The 17,290-nt window shown below is 39.4% G+C and overlaps 1 protein-coding gene across 1 annotated transcript in view; it reads right to left on the bottom strand.

Moving 5' to 3' along the window:
• The window catches only part of qser1 (glutamine and serine rich 1), a 163,764-nt gene that overhangs the window by 37,447 nt on the left and 109,027 nt on the right, over positions 1-17,290 (bottom strand). Inside the window, exons 5-6 of the mRNA XM_028793880.2 lie at positions 16,117-16,418; positions 2,842-2,958 (exon numbers count right to left, since the gene is read on the bottom strand). Coding sequence (XP_028649713.1) covers positions 2,842-2,958; positions 16,117-16,418 — 419 coding nt within the window. The remainder of the gene's footprint in view (positions 1-2,841; positions 2,959-16,116; positions 16,419-17,290) is intronic.

Here is a 17,290-nt window from a genome sequence, read left to right as displayed (position 1 = left end):
AACGTTACATATTTATAGAATTTAACCAAGGATGTGATCATATAATTTCTTTCTGTGAAATTCAGTGACTACAGTGTAGACACAGAAATATATCTATGTTCAGAGAGACTGTACTCATTTACAATATGCTGTATACACAGTAGTTCAAAGGCAGCATACATCTTACCCTGGACTAAATTGTCTTAAGTTCTGGATACCTGGGGCCTCATGTATAACGCCATGCGTAGAATTCACATGGACAAAAGTGGAAATGTGCGTACGCACAAAAAAATTTAAATGCACAAAACCATGCGTAAGCCAACTTCCACGCACTTTCACTCCATAAATCCCAGTCAGCGTGAAATGTAACGCATGTGCACGTACTTGTTGCACCAACCTGAATCCTCCCAGAATTATGCCCCTTTGAATACGCAAATCAATGTAAATAGCTCCTTACATTAAGCATTTTATAAAAAGGCAGTGGCAAAAGTATGGAAAAAAAACTGCAGCGAATGCAAAGTGGAAGCAAGGAAAAAGCACTTTTGGGTGACTTAGGCAGTGGTATGAGCAACAAAAGGGAATTGATTGAGTGGTACTCAAAAGTTCAAGTTCAGAAAGTTGCACAGTGCCCAAAATAAAAAAGAAGTGGTCAGAAATCAAAGTCAAGTTGAAAAGGCGAGTCGTAGCCCACCATCAGTGTTATACGGAAGCCTATTAGGGCACAGAGAAAAGAAAAAAATTAGGGACACAGTAAAGAAAAAAAGAGGTCTAAGTATAGAGTTTAATCCTGTAGTTTATTTTGTCATTAAAGTGGAAATTTTGAGATTAAAGTAGAACATTGTAAACTTCACCTTAAAATTAATGTTTAATTTACTACAGTTTCTCAAATTCCATCGTACCTAAAGTAGAATGTTAAATGCTTCATAATTCTGTGTGTTCTATATGTGTGAATCACTACATGCTTCTTAAACTGGTTTTCTGTTTTTATAGATAGGAGCGCTCAGGCAGAGATCGCCACACAATACATTATATTCATGATATTATAGCTCTCTGAACATTTAGAATAATAAGATGTATACTTGATATCATTTTCATGATGAAATGCATTAAAGCATGTATTAAACATGGGGGCACAGTGGTAGCAATGAGCTGGCGAACCATCCAGGGATTCTTTCTGCCTCCCGCAAAATGCTTGCTGGGACATGAGCGACCCTGAATGAAATAATTTAATGCAGCAGTACTATCTCTGACAAACATACCAACCCCCAATTTCTGTCCTCCCATTTTCTTTCTCCATGTAGTCAATTGCCACACAATGAGCTCTATAATGTAAAACTAGCTGTAAGCCTTTTCTAGAACATTGAACGCACCAGGCCTAGCAAGCATCAAGCGCAAGGCAGGAACAATCCCTGGATGGGGTGCTAGCTCATTGCTACCGCTGTCCCAGCGTGCCCTCACATGTTTAATTATTAATAGTATACATTATTTAAATTAATGTAACAATTTATCTGTAAAATGTAATATACATAATTGAATGGATTTCATCATAAAAATGATATCAAGTATACATCCTAGTATTCTAACATCATCTTTAAATATAAGCTTTATTCTATTGAATTGAACTGAATTCCTTTATTGTCATTGTTTGGTACAATGAGATTCAATATGCAGATCCTCCATAAACTTATATTCCTATAAAATGATAAAATAACAATAATAATAATAATATGATAAAAAAATAATGGAAAATATACAACATGCAAACATAAGTACAAAAATTGTACATATAGTGCAAATGGTTCATAAAGTGGCTTAGGTTGAACAATGTTACAGTTGTAGTGCAAGTTTACAGTGAGGTAATTGTAATTTTAAGTACAAACATTTCTACCGGGAGCACTTGATGGACTGATTGAGTGCATTTATAGCTCTATGGATGAAACTAATGAGTCTCGAGGTCAATGCAGGAAAGGCTTTGAAGCATCTACCAGACTGGAGAACTTCAAATTGACTGTGGCATGGGTGAGTGGAATTCATGCAGATGCTGGTGGCTTTCCTTAGGCAGTGTGTGCTATAAATGTCCTCCAGGGCTAGATTCTGTATCCCGATAATTCTCTACACTCTGGACACATCCTGCCGTAGAGCTTTCCGATCACCTGCTGTGCAGCTATGATACCACACACATATACAGTGGGTTAAAATACTCTTAGTGGTACACTGAGAGTACCAACGCTGAAGCAGCTATGGTATTTGGAATAGTTCATTCTGCACACCATTATATTGTTACAGAATGATTACAATCAAGTAAATTAAATTTGTAAATGCTATACAATTCATTTTTGTATATTTGACAAATCTTTGGTCAATGATGCGAATATGAAAAAGGGAGATCACACAGAAACTGTAGCACTGCTTTGACACTAGGTGCCACCAGTTCACAAAATTGAGCAGAAAAGTGCATTCGCAGTTGAGGCTGCCTTGAGAATATGCGTGTCTTTACACCAAGTTTAGATTTTATACATTGCAAAGTGTACGTGGAAACTGGCATATGCAACATTTTTGTGCATATGCACTGTTTATAAAAGAGGCCCTTGGTGATCTCCATAAATTAAATATGGTATAGGTCAATGAGGGGAAGCTGACAAAAGCATCTTTACCTTTAAAATATGTACACTGTTATCTTTGAGTGTAGGACCGCTGTGCTGATAGTAAAGTGATAGAAATTAGCACTGACGGGAGCACAGAGCAAAGCATGCATGATTACTTCTGCCTTGTTTCAGTCTTAGCTTATGTATAATATATGTACATACATTTGTTAAATGTACCTAGAAATGATTAAAATGAATTTTAATTAATTTTACTCACACTGTTTGTTCCAGAAAATACTCTATTTCCATTTCGTAATTCTGGTACAAATTTCTGTAACAGTGCCTTTTGTACTTTCCAAATTGCAGGCGGCTCTTTCCCTTCTTTTAGTGTTGTCTGTAAAAGGGAAAAGAAGTTGAAGATGAATTTAAAAACTTAGAACCTTTCAGTTTATATACAGTACATGTAAAGTCTATGAAAAATATACAGAACAACTTCAGCACCAAGTGGATAGTATAAACTAATTATGAACAGAATAATAATAATTAGTTATCTATGAAAAAATAAACTTTTAGTTTTACACTGTAGTACAGATTATCTTGGTTATTTAAAGTAAATGAAAACTAAGTTCTAGAACAGTTTTAAAGATAAGATTCATTGTTTATTTACAATATAATGTAATTCGTCTTGACAACATACATTTCATGTGCTGATTTAGTAAAATAAAAACAGCTGTAGATCCCAAAAATAGAAAGTAAAAAATGCTTTACTTGTATCTCAATCAAATAGCCCAAAGCTGAAATGAATGCATAATTACTGTACATTTTAAAAAAAAAAGTAGATCCCATATTTCACACTTACTATCATGGATATGATGGCGGGACTCAAGAAAAGTAAACCCACTTTCCAGCCAATTTAATGTTATAGCTATTATAGAAACTTTGAGGTGACACCATTTTCATTTGAAGATCTGGAAACATACTCATATGAGATAAAAATCTACCTATCAACTTACCTGTTTAGGAGTTCACTTAAAAAATAATACATGTAACATTTGGATAAATCTAGATTTCAAGCAAACCTCAAAATGGGGAAATTTTCTGTTTTGTTCTGCTGAATAGAGAACTACATATATGACCACATAAAGGTATAATAATTATATTTATTAGTAATTTACACTTTTATTAGTTTTGATGTAGTAATTCTTTAAAGGCCAACTTTATATTTTAACTATTTTGTTCTGTAAGTGTTTAATGTGTAGTATGAATTAACTACTTTTATTAAATAATAAAGAACAGCACACTGGTGCAGTTATAGAACTGCTGCCTAACGGTAAGCAGGCCAGGGTTTGTGTCCTGGGTCATTCCCTGCATGGATTTGTGTGTTCTTCCGATGTCTGTGTTGGTTTCCTCCGGGTCCTGTTTTCCTCCCAAAGTCCAAAGCCATGAAGGTTAGGTGAACTGGCAGTCTTAAACTGTCCCTAGTGTGTGCATGAGTCTGTTCACCCTGCAATGGAATGGATATCTGTCCAGAACATTGTTACTGCCTTGTGCCCTATGTTTGCTGGGATAGGCTCCTGTCCCCCATGACCCTCATCAGGATTAAGCGGGCTTAGAAAAAAGTACAGTGTTAAATAATAAAGTTTTACATCACTACTAACAGGTAAATAATTTTGAATATTTAAAAGTAAAAATATCAAAATATAGATGCATCAACATGACTGCAACCTACAAAATGGTACTAAAGATGTGATTTTTATTTAGTAACTATAAAAATGTTGATATATAAAAGCTGTAAATTGCACAATATACATCCATCCATCCATTTTCCAACCTGCTGAATCCGAACACCGGGTCACGGGGGTCTGCTGGAGCCAATCCCAGCCAACACAGGGCACAAGGCAGGAACCAATCCCGAGCAGGGTGCCAACCCACCGCAGGACACACACAAACACACCCACACACCACAAGCACACACTAGGGCCAATTTAGAATTGCCAATCCACCTAACCTGCATGTCTTTGGACTGTGGGAGGAAACCGGAGCGCCCGGAGGAAACCCACGCAGACACGGGGAGAACATGCAAACTCCACGCAGGGAGGACCCGGGAAGTGAACCCAAGTCCCCAGGTCTCCCAACTGCGAGGCAGCAGCGCTACCCACTGTGCCACCGTGCCGCCCCGCACAATATACATTTTTTAAAAATTATACAAGTCCCCCTCAGTAAAGGTATACACATTCTTTAATTTTATGCAAAACAGACTTTGCAGGAGCCCAAATATATGTTCAATTGTCTCAAAATAGTGCCCTGTACAGATATCATTGTAAAGAACTACATCCCCCAGTAACCACAACAATAAAGCCTCAGTCCACAAATAAATGTTAACTAATTCCGCAACCTGAAAATTATCCTGCTGATTTAAAAACCCTGATCAACCACGGTCCTGTATACCTTCTTTATTAAAAACAACTTAAAAGTTACCAGATATCAAGATAGCCATTTTAAATTGTGTAATCCATTAAAATAATAGCATAAAATTACCAGGAGCAGCATCACACACTGTAAAATTATTTATTAGTTGGTGTTTGCCTCTCTGTAAGAGGATGTGGGTGTGAATATTACATCATACTTGACCCTGCCAAAATTGTTTTACCTCAGGAATACATGACAATCATCACATAAATTCTTCACTTATACACATAATACATATTATTGTATACACTGTAACAACTGTATCCCTTTAATACCTGGCCCTATAAACTAGTTAAACTTTTAACAGGTAGAAATTCTCATTACAGTAGTTGCCTAGGAGAGCAAATACCTAAATAAGGGCTCAATCACATATTGTTAATATAAATGTCATTTCATATAATTTGTTGCTTATCCAGTACTTGTAACTTGAAGCACTCTACAGTAGCAGCTTGCTTCAAAAGGAACTGACTGGCACAGTCTTCCCTCCATGATATGATACACCAAAGAACCTTTTTTTGTTTGTTGTTTTCTCTGCACAATAACATAATTTCAATTCTTTATTGTTATGTGTACAAGTACCATGTACAATGAAATGCTTGCTTGCATGTGCCCCTGCAGACAGTTAACATAGACAAAAAAAAAAACACACACACAATAAATAAATGAATATAATAAGTAAATAAATAAAACTAGAATCCTAGGAATAAATCGAGACAGTGCCAGAAGTATATGTGCAGGTAGCAGTGGAGGTGACACAAGGTTACTGATTGTTCATGAGTCTGATTGCAGTTGGGTAGAAACTGTTCCTGAACCTGGAGGTGCGCGTCCGAATGGACTTTAGTCGCTTCCCTGTTGGGAGGAGGGTGAAAAGTAACCGTGCAGGGTGGCTGGGGTCCCGCCTGATACGGTTCACTTTCCTGAGACAGCGTGTAGTGTGGATGTAATGGATCGCAGGGAGCGGTGTGCACGTGATCTGTTGTGCTGTGTTCACCACACACTGCAGAGCTCTGCAGTTCTGAACTGAGCAATTGCTGTACCAGGATGTGATGCTGGATTCCACAGTACACCTGTAGAATCTGCACAGGGTTGTAGGGGACATCTAGGGTTTATTCAGTCTCTTGAGGAAATAGAGGCGTTGTTGGGCTTTCTTGACTACTGCTGCAGTGTGACTTGACAATTTAAGGTCATCAGTGAGGGTGACTCAGAGGAACCTAAAGCTGCTGACCTGCTCCACAGCTTTACCTCCAATGCAGATGGGGCTGTGCTCTGTTGCCTGTTTGCAGAAATCCACAATCATCTCCTTAGTTTTGCTAACGTTGCGGGTGAGGTTGTTGTCCCGACACCATTCTGGCAAGAGTCTGACCTCCTCCCTGTTGGCTGTCTCATCATCCTCGCTGATCAGACCTATTACAGTGGTATCGTTGGCAAACTTGAGGATGGTGTTATAGCTGTACTTAGCTACCTAGTCATGGGTGTAGAGAGAGTAAAGCAGGGGGCTCAGCACGCTGCTTTGCGGGTGCCAGTGTTGATGGTGATGATGGAGGAGGCTTTTCCACCAATATGCACTTGCTGAAATCTGCCGGTTAGGAAGTCCAGTACCCAGTTGCACAGTGAAGAGCTAAGCCCCAGATCCAGGAGTTTAGCGATGAGGTGGGATGGAATGACGGTGTTAAATGCAGAGCTGTAGTCCACAAACAGCAGCCTGGCATAACAGTTCTTGTTCTCCAGATGAGACAGGGTGGTGTGAAGTGTTATGGCATCCTCCGTGGACCTATTTCAACGGTAGGCAAACTGGAGGGGGTCCAGACTGTCAGGGATGATGTCCTTGATGTGTTCTAGCACCAGCCTCTCAAAGCACTTCATGGCTATGGGAGTAAGTGCTACTGGGCAGTAATCATTAGGGCAGTCTACTTAATTTTTCTTTGGGACAGGGATATGATGGCTGTGTGCTTGAAGCAGGTGGGGACAGATGAAACTCTCAGTGATGTGTTAAAAATATCCGTAATGATAGCAGCTAGCTGGTCGCAACATGTTTTTAAAATGCGACCTGAGAGTCCGTCTGGGCCAGGTGCTTTGCGGATGCTGAGTCGTCATCCTCGGAGAGCCTCGGGCTGGAGTCTTGCGATGCTGCATGGGGTTGCACGGGCCTGTCCGTGTTAGTGAGCTCGAAGCAAGCAAAAAACACGTTCAACTCATCCGGGAGTGAAACTGGCTGCATGTGTCTGGGATTTGTAGTCTGTGATCAGCTGAATACCCTGCCACATCCGACGAGCGTCTGCTGTGCTGTTAAACTGAGAGTCCAGTTTGTGGGCATACTGGTGCTTTGCCTTATTTAATGGCTTTTCGGAGATCATACCTGCTCTTTTTGTATGCCTGTGTATCTCCGGAGTGAAACGCACTGCTGCGCTCATGGATCCGCCGGCGTACTTCAGCACACATCTCTATTGAAAATTAGGTCAATCGGATTAGCACACTTGCTGGGGAAAACAGCCTGTTCTTTTCAAAATTTTCTAATGTTGTAAACTACCAATTATTATTTAAAGATGAGTGCTTTCTTTCTATATGGTTACTATTTCTTTGTTTCATCCATGCTAAAAAGAGATCTATACAATTGGATTGTTTTTAAGCATATGATTTTACTTTGCTTTTGACAGATCATATGAGTCTGGGTTTAAATGGTCACGATATAGCATGTTAAAGGGATGCATTTGTTTATGTGATGTATTACTAAACAGCAAAAGTAACACAAAACAGAAAAAACAAGTTAAAGGTAATACAATTAAGAAAATGTTATAAATGGTTCAACTGCTCAGCCATACCTCAGGAGTTATGTTGAAGATGTTAAATTCGGCTGTCATAGGCAGGCACTTTTCTATGGCAATTTCAATGCTACTCCGTTGGGCCCTTGAGTAAGGCCCTAAACCTGCAATTACTCCAGTGGTGCTGGACAAATAGCTGACCCTGCGCTCTGACCCCAAAACTCCATATGTCTCTGGAGAGCATGTTGGAATTTTTTTTTCGCATACCCCAAGAGGACTGTGATCACAGAAAAAAGTACATATTTTAGGTCTTCCTGTAAAGTCAGGTACCTTGAAATCAAATGAGATATCCTGAAATAAATTTTAAGATCACACTCCTCAGCCTCCCTGGAAAAGTCTATTCGGGGGTCCTAGAGAGGAGGGTCCGTTGAACCTCAGATTCAGGAGGAACAGTGTGGTTTTCGTCCTGGTTGTGGAACAGTGGACCAGCTCTACACCCTTAGCAGGGTCCTGGAGGGTGCGTGGGAGTTTGCCCAACCAGTCTACATATGTTTTGTGAACTTGTAAAAGGCATTCGACCGTGTCCCCCAGGGAATCCTGTGGGGGGTACTCCGGCAGTCCGGTTTGGTGGGCTCAGGATTGGGTCAGTGCTTTTTGTAGATGATGTTGTCCTGTTTGCTTCATCAGGCCGTGATCTTCAGCTCTCTCTGGATCGGTTCGCGGCTGGGATGGGAATCGGCATCTCCAAATCCGAGACCATGGTCCTCAGCCAGAAAAGGGTGGAGTGCGATCCTGCCCCAAGTGGAGGAGTTCAAGTATCTCGGGGGTCTTGTTCACGAGTGAGGGAAGAATGGAGCGTGAGATCGACAGGCGGATCGGTGCAGCATCTGCAGTGATGAGGGCTCTGCATTGGTCTGTCGTGGTGAAAAAGGAGCTGAGCCGTAAAGCAAAGCTCTCAATATACCAGTCGATCTACGCTCCTACTCTCACCTGTGGTCATGAGTTATGGGTAGTGACCGAAAGAACGAGATCGCGAATACAAGCGGCTGAAATGAGTTTCCTCCGCAGGGTGTCTGGGCTTTCCCTTAAAGATAGGGTGAGAAACTCAGTCATCCGGGAGGGGCTCAGAGTAGAGCCGCTACTCCTCCACATCGAGAGGAATCAGATGAGGTGGCTCGGGCATCTGATCAAGATGCCTCCTGGACGCCTCCCTGGTGAGGTGTTCTGGGCACGTCTAACCAGGAGGAGGCCCCGGGGAAGACCCAGGACACGCTGGAGGGACTATGTCTCCCGGCTGGCCTGGAATCGCCTTGGGATTCTCCCGGAAGAGCTAGAAGAAGTGGCCGGGGAGAGGGAAGTCTGAGCATCTCTGCTCAAGCTGCCGCCCCTGCGACCCAATCTCGGATAAGCGGAAGAGGATGGATGGATGGATGGAAATTTTAAGATAACTCAAAAGGATGAGAAACCCAGTGCAAGATATTCTAAAATAACAATAGGTCCTACTAAAAACATTTATCCTGTAAAATTTTGTACATCTTGAATTGTATTTCAGATATCTCAAATCGTGAAAAAATGTTAAGATATCATGAAAAGAAGTGGGCATCTTGAAATCACAGGAATTTATTTCAAGTCATCTAGAAATCCATTTGAGATATCCTTAAAGATATGTCATTTATTTTATTTTAATAGATCTTTGAATGCATTTCTAGATATCCCTATACAGTAATCCCTCCTCCATCGCGGGGTTGCGTTCCAGAGCCACCCGCGAAATAGGAAAATCCGCGAAGTAGAAACCATATGTTTATATGGTTATTTTTAGAATGTCATGCTTGGGTCACAGATTTGCGCAGAAACACAGGAGGTTGTAGAGAGACAGGAACGTTATTCAAACACTGCAAACAAACATTTGTCTCTTTTTCAAAAGTTTAAACTGTGCTCCATGACAAGACAGAGATGACAGTTCTGTCTCACAATTAAAAGAATGCAAACATATCTTCCTTTTCAAAGGAGTGCAAAGCAAGCAGTCAAAAAAAAAATCAATAGGGCTGGCTTTTAAGTATGCGAAGCACCGCCGGTACAAAGCTGTTGAAGGCGGCAGCTCACACCCCCTCTGTCAGGAGCAGGAAGAGAGATAGAGAGAGACAGATAAAAAAAATCAATACGTGCCCTTTGAGCTTTTAAGTATGCGAAGCTCCGTGCAGCATGTCCTTCAGGAAGCAGCTGCACACAGCCCCCCTGCTCACACCCCCCTACGTCAGCGCAAGAGAGAGAGAGAGAGAGAGAGAGAGAAAGTAAGCTGGATAGCTTCTCACCCATCTGCCAATAGCGTCCCTTGTATGAAATCAACTGGGCAAACCAACTGAGGAAGCATGTACCAGAAATTAAAAGACCTATTGTCCGCAGAAACCCGCGAAGCAGCGAAAAATCCGCGATATATATTTAAATATGCTTACATATAAAATCCGCGATGGAGTGAAGCCGCGAAAGGCGAAGCGCGATATAGCGAGGGATCACTGTATACTAAATCATCTTATCATACTTTCCTACAAGTCATCGATAATTGAACTTATGGGTTATCTGTGCCAATAATAACAGACATAATGAAAACAAATCCCCACATATTTTACTTTATTTTGGGAAATATCAATTATTTCATACTAGTTCATTTTGCTTACATGGTTTTGGGTGTTTTGTTCCAATAGTAAAACTGACAGCACGGAACAAACAAATAATTTTTCTACTAGAAAAGGGGAAAATGGCCTCATTCCCTCTCCACCCTATAGGTGCAAATTGATGATGCTCATGAATTCAAGCATTGACTAAAGCTTGCTTATATGATGTTAGATATAAGAAAGTAAAGCAATGCATGTGTATCCATTTTGTAAAATAATATGCTACCTTCATAAATGCTAGCATGGTTATTTTTTAGGATTTTATCATCAAACGTTTGTGAATACACAATTTATTTTGCTGCCATTATCTACATATGAACCATTATCAACTCAGGAATGTTGTGTTTTTTGTTAAGATATTTAATGATTTTTTTTAAACAGCTACTTCATTTGAAGTGTTGGTATAAAGGGATTTGCAGTATGAATTAATTTAAAAGCATAATTACCATAGATACTCGCGTATAAGTCGAAAAATTTATGCCTTAAAATTCATTCAAAAAAACAGAATCGACTTATCCGCGGGGCAACACAATTGTCCATAGAATTTGGTTAATGACATTGTACACTCAACGCTTCACGGTGTTAAGTCACCGGTCATCTGCCGTTTCCCATGGTCTTTGAAATAATTATAAGCCAGCAATACTATTGCTCATTAGCTAGTTTTTTTTCTAAATTCATTAAATAATTCTTTAAACTGTGAAATACTTGAATTTGAGCATTAGCTTTTGCAGGTTTTGGATAACAAACATACCATTAGCTGCAATGTGCAACCAGATTTGGAATCAAAAGAACCAAGGCAACGCACGCTATCAATGCAATGCAAGCGCAGCCCGCGATTCAAAAAATTTCTCTGCCTACCTGTTTGTCTTGTCTGACAGTAGCTGAAAAGCAGCATCAGGAGAGAGTAGCCTGAAGTAGTCCAGCAGCGGGTGATCTGTCGTGTCCAACAGCAAGCCATGCTGTCTTGTGAAGTCCGGTAGCTGCGCGAATGCGTTCAGCTGGCGCGGCATTGGCTGGTGTCCGATCATGCCGGCTTCTCACTCTCTTGCTCGATTCCTGATCACTGTCAATAAAATCCGATTCTGAAAAATCTGAGTCTGACTCAGCGATAATGTGCAAAACATCGTCTGCCGAGTGTGTTCTTTTCTGCACTCGCTTCGCTCCCTTGTTACATATCGACGCCATCTTGCCTTTGTTTAAATTTGTTTACATTTAGCAACTCACGCACACGCAAGGATTAGTTGCCGAGTCAACGAGTCTAGCATTTCTCTAAGCACAGAGGGAATGCCTGTGACTTGACAGTGAGTTTTGTCGCCATTAACAGCTGATTGTTGCCCTCTATCTCTGCCTACCTGTTTGTCTCGTCTGACAGTAGCTGAAAAGCAGCATCAGGAGAGAGCAGCCTGAAGTAGTCCAGCAGCGGGTGATCTGTTGTGTCCTACAGCAATCCATGCTGTCTTGTGAACTCCGGTAGCCAGTTCGGATCAATGTCTGGGTATTCCTCCCACGCGAACCTTGCCGTAGCTGCATCGGCTGCGCGAATGCGTTCAGCTGGCAGTCAATCAGCTGGGGCGGCATTGGCTGGTGTCCGATCAGCTAATGCCGGCTTCTCACTCTCTTGCTTGATTCCTGATCACTGTCAATAAAATCCGATTCTGAAAAATCAGAGTCCGACTCAGCAATAATGTGCAAAACATCGTCTGCCGAGTGTTTTCTTTTCTGCACTCGCTTCGCTCCCTTGTTACATATCGACGCCATCTTGCTTTTGTTTACATTTCGCAACTCACACACACGCAAGGATTTCACCTTCTTGCTTGATTCCTGATCACTGTCAATAAAATCTGATTTTGAAAAATCACCCGAGTCCGACTCAGCAATAATGTGCAAAACATCGTCTGCCGAGTGTTTTCTTTTCTGCACTCGCTTCGCTCCCTTGTGACGTATCGACGCCATCTTGCCTTTGTTTACATTTCGCAACTCACGCACACACAAGGATTAGTTGCAGAGTCAACGAGTCTAGCATTTCTCCAAGCACAGAGGGGAATGCCTGTGACATGACAGTGAGTTTTGTCGCCATTAACAGCTGATTGTCGCCCTCTATCTCTGATAGCTGTCAAGTTTTACCCTCGACTTATGCGCGGGTCATAACAAATTTTGTAATTTTCGGCTTAAACAATACACTCGACTTACCTGTGAGATCGACTAATACGCGAGTATCTACGGTATATAAAACTTGTAATGTTTATAATGATTTCTACTTTTACAGTTGCTCCCTGATGGTTTCCAAGTTAATTTATTTATATCTAATCTTTCATTTTCATAAACACATTTCATATTACATTAACCCTTAACTACTTGCACCATTTCTTATCTCATAAGTACTCATGCAGTGTACTTTAGGCACCAGTGTTAAAATGGCTATTTATATGCATGATGTGTGGTTGTAATATAAAATACTGCAATAATTTTAAATTGTACATCCACTCATAAAACAGGCTGGGGGCACACTGGAGGGAAACCATTGTGACACTATACTTGTAGTGATTCAAGCTGAGGATAGATGGTAGATGCTGCAGGTAGGTTCAAGTAAAAGGACGTTGGACAAAAAAAACAGACTGCTATACAAAATACACCAGCGTGAGTAGCTGAATGTTAAAAGATTTTTGTTGTAATATAACATTCTAAAACCCACTTAATTAAATTTAGGGTTGCAGGGGGCTACGGAAGTCCTGACAACATTGAACCCAGGATAGGGCACAGCACTAGAAGGGAACCAACTCATTACAGACCACACTCGTATACATATCCACTCTAACATGGACCCAGATTTAGAGTCTCCAATTACTGTAGACTAATCTAACGTGTTTAAGGATATAAGAGGAAAACCCATGCAAACATGAATGGAATGTGTAGTAAACTCAACACGTACAATGACTGGACATTGCATCTGAACTCGGAACACAAGATCCTTGAAGGAGCCAAATTTGCTACTTAACACTTCATCAACATATGCCCTGCCATATGAATTTTAATCATGTTAAATATGAAACCAATTATATATACAAAATAATGTACAAATAATTAAATCATATAGTTGTGATGCAATCAGAAGGGACCCTCCCATGTCCAAACCGGAATTCCGATTTGCGCCAGCCTCTAATCCTATAAATTAATTTTTCTGCTGAAATGACAGCAGGTTCTGGACAACATGCACAACACTCTGCTTGTATTACAATAACTAATGGAATATTTCATTTTTTATGAAGAGTGGCTGTTGGAGGTGTAATAGAGCAAAACACGTAGGTTAAACAAGATAAACAGATCTCTCTCAAAGATGAATTCAGAAGGTTAAATCAGTACTGTTTCCATGATTTAAAATAGATTACTTTTAACACTAATGCAATGCTTTTTCAATGTGTTTTTGAAATTTGAAAAATGTGTACACCATGCTTCATTTTAAATACTTCAACAAACTGAATTTTAATGAGTTTTTTTTTTTTTTTCAAGAACATATTTACCCAATTTCAAACAAATTGGTCTAGTAGGAGCGGAGTCATTTTGATTGGACATACAGAGGGACAAATATGACCATGTCGAAGTGTATTTTAGCACTTTTACATTTACATATTTAGCCAACGCCTTTATCCAAGGTGACTCAACATTTATGATACAATTGGTTACATTTGTTTTTATTTTTCCAGTTGGAGCACAGGCAGGTCAAGTGACTTGCTCAGGGTCACATAGCAGGATTTGAACCCTCCAAGCTCAGGGTTTGAAGTCCAAAGCCTATGAATAAGGTTCTAATAATTCATCTTGGCATAGATAATTTCTGCTATTGCTAAGCTGTTGTTTCAGATGTTTTCTATGTTTTTTGCCCAGGTGTTATCTGACAGACAACTGTTCATTTAGTGGAAACCACAGCCACTGGGCTAGGCCCCCCTCATATCTAAGTATTGCATGACACCTGAAGCTACAACAAATAGATAGATAGATAGATAGATAGATAGATACTTTATGTAATGGACTGCTTAAATGGCGATGTATAGACAATGATGAAAAATTGCAACTAGCTCAGATCATCTCAGTGACCCAAGATGGAATGGTCATGTTAAAATAAATCTTGATAATGAAATCCTAAATCTGTACTACAGGGATTAAGGTTAGGGGTGAATCACAAAATTAACATCAGGTCACTAGAGTCAGCATCCTAGTTAGCAGATAACTTAGCTTTTCCAAGAAATCTGACTTCCTTTATCTCAGATTGAACCATAACATCCTGATTCAAGAAAACTACTAGAAAGTGAAATCCACCTCTTTATAATCTGATAAGAACACCTTTTGAGAGTGTCTGTAGGTAAGTCGTATTGATTTTTTTTCAACTGGTGATAATTATAATAGTAGTCATGTGTGATCTGAGTGCCAAAGATTATAGTGACAACAGCAGCACAGAAAATGTTATGGGCAAACCTGTCAATGGTAACAAAAACAATGGCAAATGGTTCATCAAATTTTGTGCTAATAACAGACTTTGTATTACAGAAAGAGTGTTTTCTCGTTTATATAAAACAAATACCTAAAGGTCACTTGGATATAGCCATATAGCCATCAGCAAGATGCAGAGATGCTCATTTTATTATGTCAGAAATAAGAGAAGAGCTGCTATCAACACTCGGATCTTGCACAAATTGAAAATAGTCTAACCGCTTATAAAAGCAAACACAACTTCAGAAAGGTACAATATCTCTCTGTCTCATATATATATAATATAGTCATATGAAAAAGTTGGGGAACCCTGCTCAGCCTGCATAATAATTTACTCTACTTTCAACAAAAAAGACGACAGTGGTATGTCTTTCATTTCCTAGGAACAAGTAAACGACCAACTAAAGACCTTCTTCCTTACGTATAAATGTTACTGTGTAACAAGCCCAGAAATAACTGTCAGGCAAACCTGTTTTTTAAAAGCTTTCAACTAAATAAGGAAGAAGAGTGCTTTGAGTACTAATGTAATGGTTTAGCCCTCTTACCTTCAACTGTGCATTTGAGAGAGGAAGAGTGACCTGGCTGTGATGTCACACTAAAATTCCTAGAGATAAACACTAAACAAAAAACTTTGTAAAAGCAAGAAACTCCAGAAGACCTCAAAGTGAACTAAGTTCTGTGCTTGTCTGACTTGTTTGTCCTGCATTTTGTCTTTCATGTTTATATGTATAAGCAGTTATATTTCTTTAATCCTTGTACTTATTGAAAACCTGCATTAGTTTGTTTTTTTTTTCTTCAAATAATTGTAGTTCAGTCATCTTGACATATTTCTAATAGTTTGGAATCCATATCTACAGAGAAAAGTATGGAAAACAAAACTGGAAACTTGCCATAATGTCTTATTAGTTACTGGCATTGCCAAATGCAATGCTAAAAATGGGTCATACAGAGTTGTTTGGCATAATCCAAGGCACAAATAAATCATTAAATTCTGATTATGATCATAACATAGATTTCGTACTAAAACATTACAAAACAAAAGATAGCAATCTCACAGATATGTATTTCTGTGGAACAGCTACAGGAAGGTGTCTAAATTTACATTGTAAAGAAAATAAAAAAAAGTTAATCAGTAATACAAACATTAAGGAACAAACCAATGAAACTTACCTTCAGGTAGTCTATGTCCTCAATCTTTACTACAAATTCATCCCTTTCCCTGTACATCCCTTCTCCACCACTGTCCGACTGGTCTTCATCAGTTGAGCCTTCTATTGCCACAGACAGTTGCTTCAAGGCTAACTGATCTGCAGGAATTTCTTCCTGATTCTCCTGAATGCTGGAATCATCTGCTACTGCTGAATAGGATGGCTGAGGTGGTACAGACAGGGGATCCTGTTTTAATACTGATAGAGGTGTGCTTGGACCCTGTTCCTGTTTAACTATGGAGCCTGTTGGATTAGCTTCTGGCTCTTGATTGGGAGGAGATTTGGTTAGGAGACAGGAAAATGAGAATGAAAGTGTAAGAATATTTTACTTCAAAGTGAAATATATTTAATTCAAATGCTAAAGATTGCTGTCAGTTGTTTCTTAAGAATACAAATTTTCTTTGTGCTAAACACAATACTACACAAAAGATTTGAAGGCTTTTCTGTTGTTACTATAAATATTTCTAAAATGTAGTAGGCACAATAATGTATGGAGTACAACAAATGTGTAATGAAGCAAATTAAATTTACATAAAACATAAGTAAACCACTTTGATGCTTTAACTATATTGACCCTGTCTTGAGGGTTGCAAATAATGAGGGAGGGAATATCATAGCACACTGAAGTTAAGTCATAAAATAACAGATATACGCATGTTAAAATGAAACGTACATAACAAGACATGGTAGATTAAATGAGTTTCTGTTATAGTGAATATCAGCTCAAGATACTTTACTGATACAAAAGTTGGATGAAAAGTAGTGTATATACACATAGGACTCTCATAGATTCAATAGTGGATTTTAACCAGAACAAAGAATCAGTTTGCAGGAAAATACAGTAGTGACCCCCTTTATAGCATTAGTTCTCACATTGCAATGAGTCAGTACTAAGTTACGTACTAGTAGCTTAATCCTGTGGAGGACTAGTATCCTGTCTAGAGTTGGCATTTACTTTGCACCTGATGCTGCAATGATATTCTCTGACACCTACATACTAAAATACCTGGGTTCAGGAGTACAGTAAGTGAATTTGTCTTTTATGTATTTTAAACGATTTCTTGTTTATTATAGCACCAGTGAATGGTGATATGTTGCTTGTTGGTCTTCCATGCAAGTAGGAATTTCACTGTACT

Source organism: Erpetoichthys calabaricus, chromosome 2 (genome assembly GCF_900747795.2).
Source record: "Erpetoichthys calabaricus chromosome 2, fErpCal1.3, whole genome shotgun sequence".
In the NCBI taxonomy this organism is placed as follows: Eukaryota; Metazoa; Chordata; class Cladistia; order Polypteriformes; family Polypteridae; genus Erpetoichthys; species Erpetoichthys calabaricus.
The sequence above is the reverse complement of the archived record's forward strand: the minus strand, read 5'-3'. Positions and strand labels throughout refer to the sequence as shown.